The sequence below is a fragment of the Notothenia coriiceps genome, unplaced genomic scaffold (genome assembly GCF_000735185.1).
Source record: "Notothenia coriiceps isolate Sejong01 unplaced genomic scaffold, NC01 NC01_scaffold00008696, whole genome shotgun sequence".
Classification (NCBI taxonomy): Eukaryota; Metazoa; Chordata; class Actinopteri; order Perciformes; family Nototheniidae; genus Notothenia; species Notothenia coriiceps.
Window position 1 is genome coordinate 23,261 of NW_011341397.1, and position 7,500 is coordinate 30,760.

General features: G+C 40.3%; 1 protein-coding gene across 1 annotated transcript in view; it reads left to right on the forward strand.

The window, feature by feature from the left end:
• Window positions 1-7,500, forward strand: part of dpf1 (double PHD fingers 1) — a 37,498-nt gene that overhangs the window by 16,941 nt on the left and 13,057 nt on the right. Inside the window, exons 7-8 of the mRNA XM_010770291.1 lie at window positions 266-344; window positions 462-593. Coding sequence (XP_010768593.1) covers window positions 266-344; window positions 462-593 — 211 coding nt within the window. The remainder of the gene's footprint in view (window positions 1-265; window positions 345-461; window positions 594-7,500) is intronic.

Here is a 7,500-nt window from a genome sequence, read left to right on the forward strand (position 1 = left end):
TTGTTGTGCCGCCGTGGTAGGCCAGTTTCATATTGCACACTGCCTTTGTCTTATCTGTGTGTGTGTGTGTGTGTGTGTGTGTGTGTGTGTGTGTGTGTGTGTGTGTATAGAAATTTGAAGCACGTAATGTGCTGTTACGCTCTTTTTTACTCTGTGTGGATCTGTGGAAGTTCAAACTTTTTGTTTTCAATCCAATGTGTGATTCTGTATGTGTTTTTCTGAGTTTTTACAAATGTGTGTGTGTTTGTGTGTGTGGTTTCTGCAGGCCTGCGGTGTCGGGGGAATGAGGAAGAGACAAGAGCCGGCTGCCATTGAAGATAGAGACAAGCCTTACGTCTGTGACAGTGAGCGTTATAACTTTATTTCTTTATTGTTTCTTCACTGCTTTTCCTTAGACAGACTTACACAGACAGACAACTAATTGTATATACTGTGTGTGTGTCTGTCTGTGTGTGTTACAGTCTGTGGAAAGCGCTATAAAAATCGCCCAGGGCTGAGTTACCATTATACTCACACACACCTGGCAGATGAGGAGGGCGAAGAAGACTCGGAGCGACACACACTACCCTTCCAGCGCAAGAACAACCACAAGCGTAAGTCTGTCAAATATCCAATATTTACTTTATGTGTGCTTTGGTTACAGCAGTTTCAAAGTCATTCCAACATATCGTACAAGAATAGGTTGGGTTTATCGATTACTGACCAAAACACAATCTTATGAAGGACAAATGCATACTGTTGTCATTCAAATAAGTGCTAAAAAATGAACAAAACACTCAGTCAGAAGGAAACACGGGACAAAAAAAACAGAAGCTAAGAAATGTACTACTGTGGATGGGATCAGCGGCAACACATATTTTGAACACCTACAAAAGGACCGAATACAATAATAAATACTGCATCATTACAGCCTAACCTTGCCGTTAGACTGCCCTTTCCGTTAGCGAACTAAGGCCATTAACAATGCTGCCTTTTAAAGCCACTGGACAGTAATTTCACCTTGTTAGGGTTGCTAGTCTCTCGCATGATTTGTTTGTGTTATTCTATGACTTTGGTGATTACAAACGAACTCTTTAAAAAACTAACAAAAGTCACGCAATAAGATAACAAATTGAGGCAGCAGTGACCGGCAAATCCCGATTTAACTGAGGTATTTGTTTTTGTCAAAGGTGTCTGTGAAGAAAGCATAGATAATGGCTTCCCTTTGGAGAGAAACGTCTAAATCTAAAATCTAAAATCAATTTAAACTGATATTTAATGATTTCAGTTGAGACTTTTTTTTTAGGTGACTAAAAATATGTTTTGCTGCTGCCCAGTCCAAAACCGTATTCTTTTCTGTTTCTTCTTACTGAGGACTTTCTTCGATAGGTACTACACTGTCTATGGCAAATAACATTATACAACCCCCCTCTAAAAAAAACAAAACCTTCCCTTTAATAATCAGAATATTATCAGGAACTATTGATCGTCCTGGAGTCCTCCTGCATTATAGACAGATACAGTGCTGACTGGGCCTATTCCAAAGTGTGTACTTGTGTGGATAAAAGATACGATTTCTCCCAGTGGAGTGCTGAGTTTAGCTGACTTCTTCAGCTCTCACTTACTCCCTTTTCAGCCTGACGCAGTGACGCAGGTTAAAACTCTGCTCAAAATGGGTCAACAAGATCTATCCCACTTTCAAACATAACTCTTGACCTGTGGTAAACAATGGTCAAATGCCGGCTTTGGTCAACAGGCTAAAAAACGAAAAACGAGTGATAAAAAGTAATTAGTTAATTTCCTAATGCAATTTTGTGTATTTCTATTGATTCGGCTATGTGTTTATGCAGATACAGTTGCATGAGGAAGTGACAGTGTCAACAAGAATCAACCCTAATATTAATGTGGACAAACAAGGCTTAAACAAGCATCTTATGCTTCCTGTATTCAAATTTGTTTTACTAATTTAGACACTAATTGTCACACTTCTGCTTTTTGATCCATGTTGATAGCTAGAATATGCCCTAAGGCTAAGCCCAAGGGTAATTTTATATTCTATATATAGTATTTTTATTTGAACAATGTTGCATTTAACCTTTCGCTCTAAGGGCTGCTGTAGCCCAGAGCTAAAGTCACTGTCAGACCTCAGTTGTTAAACTAACAGGAACAAATATAGACCACAGGTATTCAACAGGGGGTCCTCAGAATTACTGCAGCTGGGCACCATATGTTTGTTGGATAATGAAAACAATATTATTATTTAATTTTCTAAGTAGGCTATTGTTGCATCATAAAAAAAAAACTAAAAAGACCCGCTTCACATTATTGTAGACCCATTTAAATATGCTACTCAATTGCAAAGATTCCTTATTTAAACATTAGCATTGATAATAATACAAAGAAAGGGTTGAAAATAGATTTGCATGTTGTAGAAGAACAGGTGATGGCGGCAAACATACTGTATAGTAAAATACTAAATGTAAAGGGACCAGTCAGAACACTTTTACAAATTAGACAGTTTCACCATCTGCTGCAAAGACACATCATCTCAATGAGGGAAAAAAAAGCTCTTCAATCAAAACTCATCGGCTATAAATAACTGTCAGAGAAAAAACACCAGTCACACACTCTGGGAAATTACCATCACACTCTTCTACTGTATGTACCTTTCAACTTACAGCTCACAGTATGGCTGCTGCTATCAACGGCTTAATGACTGCCCATTAATGCACTGACTCAGAATATCATGTGGTAGTAATGAATACCCATGGTATTATTGCTAATGTCTTTTTTTCAGACGGGGCAGGCATTTGCATAAAGGCAGGGGCACAGATGCTTCTGGAATGGAGTGGCACTTCATATCTTAATACCATTAAACTATTCATAAGCAATGCTAGCATTAGCTTTATGAAAGGCAACATTGGCTTGGTCCAGACTGGAATAGCTATAACATAGATTTTAATTAAATTCTGTACAGTCATTCATTGTCCTCAGAGTATAAGTCCTAATAACTCTGGTGATCCCCTGACTTTCCATTTATTGCCATCATAAAGTTCAAATGTATGGTTTTGAGTTAAATGTCTTCACAACTGTTGGTTTGGCTTTGCTGGATGAACTGGAATACATTTTTGTACAAAAGTTAAACTCCCAAATGTGTTTTTTTTTTTATTCTAAAGGTTACTCGACAAATACTGATAACATGAATGACATTCTGATCAACCTCAGCAGCACTTTCTGTTTATTGCTAATTAGCAGAAGAAAGCATGGCACATCATCTCAACAGCTTCAATCATCGCTCATCAGTTCTAAATCCGCGTCAGCGAATAAACACTCTCGGAAATTACCATTACACTCTACATTTATAATTCAGATGTATACATGTATCCTTCACAGAGTTGCTAGCATAGCGTTTTACCTTTAAAATGGATGTTTACTTAATGCAGTATAGGCACTGTCATAGGGAGTTTCCCATTAGTTTAGCTCATCCTAAGAGCACATTTAGTTTCAATATATTTGTTGTGCGTACTAAATCAAGCCAGGCAGAGAGTAAGGCTATTGAAAATGGGATGTAGCATGTTCAATTTTCATCCAGGAGACATTTTTGTTTGTCTTTTTATGAAAGTGCATCCTTTCTGTAGCGTTAACATGTTTCTGTTCCTTAAACCTAACCACACTTTTAACATCTTCACCTGACTTTAAAGACACTGCAATTGCCGTGTGCAGCTATTGAATAAAGCAGAAAACATTTGCATTCAATGTGATCATTCAACAATGACATTCTCTGGCGATGGGGTTTAAAGGTCCCACAAGGTGCATTGAGAACACCATCTTCTTTAGAAGGATAGGAACAATCTGCAGAGCTATTATTTCATACAATTTAAACATTTTTAGGTTTAGCTTCGTTTATTGATGATGGCTCCATTCCAATCGGTGCTCCAATAAGCATATATCAACCATGTCTTGGCACTACAAGGAACAATTTAATGGAATGTGTCCACTGTAATTGTTATTACTTACACCTGCGATGGAGAAGTTATTATGACCATCATGAAAAATGCCTCACGTACATCTGGCTAAGGGACATTTACTCCCACTCAATCTTTTGTCACATCATTCCCTCTGGGACTTTTGGCTCTTCTTTAATAAGATGAACTGCAGGGCTTAAGAGTTATTGGGTTTTGGCCATCTTCCTAAAGCTGTAAAAGGGCCAACTGCAAAATCTGATTCATTTAAATGGGAGAGCAAAATTGTCCAAAACCGCTTGTGCAGTAAGAAGTATTAAATGGGAGTGTACACTAATCTGCACATAACAGCACTGCGGGCCTCCTGAGAATGCACTTAGCGCTAGGCGGCAAAGGATCTGCTGAATCTATCTAGGGTATCATAAGAAAGCAATAAATGTCCGAGAACAACAAGTAAAGCAAATATTTAGGTTTCTATTGAAGAGGTCATGAATCAAGCCTCAAACCTCCCCTCCTGTCAGTGGCAGCATCCACACTAACCAAATTGCTTCTCGTCCGCGTTTTTTGTGGCTATTTATTTTCACCCTCAGGGCCACTTTTCTATCAGTGTGTGGTTTTGGTTTCGTTTTTTCTTCTGTCTGTGTGTTCTGTTCATTTCTGAGCACTTATTTGAAGGACAATACCAGGCATTTATCCTGCAGGAGATTGTGTTTTGGTCAGTAATCGTTAGTAAAATGGCTACAGTTATTCTCCCAAAAAAACAAAAAAATAGCTGTTGACATTTGAAAAGGGAGCGGAGACAATTCATTCACTCCTTTTGTTCTCCAGTCTTAAAACAAGCAATTTGTTCAGAATAGAGTGCAGATAAACACTCAAAAAACACATATCCACATTATCTGTGTTTGCTGCACTACAACAATGTCCACACTGCAACTGTGCTGCCTGTCAGTTAATTGGCAGTGTGTGGTTTTAAATTGGACCGTACAATGATAAGTCTAGCCCGGTTTGTGTGTGTGTGTGTGTGTGTGTGTGTGTGTGTGTGTGTGTGTGTGTGTGTGTGTGTGTGTGTGTGTGTGTGTGTGTGTGTGTGTGTGTGTGTGTGTGTGTGTGTATTTGTGTGTCTGTGGCCATGCTGCAGTCTTAGGTCTTTCCAGTGGAGGAGAGCAAGTGAGACAGCATTTGAATCGTTTAATATCCCCCATCACTCCCTCCCAAACAGTCAGTAATCACACACACACACACTCACACATGCACATACACATGCACACACACACGCGCACACACACAAACGCGCGCGGACACACACACGCACACACACGTACACAGCCCCAGAAAATGCAATCTTCTCTGCTGAAATGAAAAAGGGAGCTTAGCCTTTTGGCTTGGCATGTATGTGTGTGTGTATCCACATGCACATGCATTTGCAAGGCACTGTGAGTGTGTTCATATGTGTGAGTGTGCATGAATTAATGTGTGTGTACACCATTAAAGCTTTCCCCAATTTGCTGAGTGTCATGGAGGAGACTCCACTATCCTCCACCCGTTGCCACATATGTAATAATATTAACATAGGGCCCCGGAATGAGAGCAACCCTGCATGCATAATTCATGGTAACTTCTGCCTCAAAAAGCTGTCTAGACGCTATAGTATGTACATATACATCCACAACACAAGTGTGAGCTGAAACCTATCACCCCGACTACGAAACTCCATCTTTCCTGAACCTTATCCAGCTCCCTTCTCTCTCCCTGTTTTTCCATCAGTGTGATAAATGAGAGATTATTCCACCAGGAGATGAGATTTTCCTTCCTTCTCTCTCACTCCGTCCATCTTTCACCACTGCCCTCTTCTGCCTTAGCTCTGCATCCTCAGCTAACCCTCCTCTCCCATCCCTCTCCGCTTCTCTTCTCTCCTGCTTTGCCTCATCAATCATCCAGCTTTGGGTTTCCCTTTAATTCATTTTTTGTTTAGAGTCTGCCCTTCCTCTGATCATCACCACCGGAATCAACCCCCAATACTAAACCTGCCCGTATACCCAGAGCCCAGCTGATATACTATTTACTTAAAAAGAGCAGTGCCATTAAAATTCATGACTGCGCCACATACTATGTTTTTTTTACTCTCTTCCAAACAGAAGGTTGGAGGTGGAGAGGGAAGGCAGGAGGGAGAGTTGGATATGGGGTGGGGGCTCCTTTGGCATTGATGTGATGGTGGGAGGGATGGGGGGGGAATGAAGAAGAGGAGGAGGAGGAGAAGTGGATGAATAAGGGGGATGTTTACTTTAGAGGTCGGCCCTGCAGTGTCCACCTGAAAATTGGTTTTGTTGGTATGGAGAGAAAAAGAGAGAGAAGAGGTAAGTTGAGGTAAAGGTAAATGAGATAGAAAGAGAGGGAAATAATGAAATAGCAGTGACAAGATAAATAGATTGCAACAAGGACACAAACTGAGAGAAATGCTCTGAATGAATGACAGAAAAAAGAGAAAGAGGGAGAGTGGCAGAGGGAAAGTGAGAGGGGGAATGAAGGGTGGGGGATGTCATTAAATCCCCCCTCTCAAATCAGAACTGAGATTCAGAGGCCACTTTATCTGGACGGACAGACGGTCCTACAGTGTGGAGCAGCAGGGACGCTCCGAGTGTGTGTGCTTGTATGTGTGTGTTAAAAAAATGCCCACAACACACACATGTATGTGCATTTCTTTTGGTGTGTGTGTCTGTTTGTGCCATTGAGCTGTGCGAATGCGCTGTATTGGCAATCATGCCCAACTTTGAGTGTGTATGTGTGTGTGTGTGACATGTAATTGAGCCCTTTGAAGGTCAGCGTCCCTCTGTTCCTACCCACCATTGTTGGTTGTTGTGGTTTGTTTTTTTCCCTCTCCAGTTTTTTGCCTTGTGTCACAAAATGGCCTCCCTGTCCTCCTCCCGCTGTCTGCAGACAGAGTAGTGAAGGACACATTTTGATCAACCAACATCAATATAAAACAACACTGAGAACATAAAATGGCCTCTCCTCCGTGTCTATTGTCACTCCATTCGCGCACCACTGCCTCCAGTTTTCTCCCTCTCTACATCTAATTGTCTTTCTCTTGATTTGAAGTGTGGTAAGATTTCACACCTTTTGTTTTATTGCCTTATTGGATTGTCATTGATGCAGTGTCACTGGGAAGATACAGATATCTTTCTATACTGCGGATTTCTTTGTCAGCGAAATGGGTCTTTCAAAATGTCACGTCTCTTCATCTAACGCTATCTGCCACCCAAACTTTCCAAACCACCAATTCGGCATGGATTTTTGAGGAAAAAGTAATGCATTTTAAATTGCTTTGTGTGATATATTGTTGAACGCAAGTCGACTTATTTAAATGCTCTGATGATTTTTTTGCTCCATACTTGCTCTGAAGTGTATTATTAAAAATCAAATTCAAAGTATGATGAAAGTCAAAATTGCACAACATGTACAGTACACACTCTTTTTACACTTGTTGGATGGTGTGTGCACATAAATGAAGTGATATGTATTTAATTGTATTTGTTTTGTCTTTTCGTGCAAAATACCACAT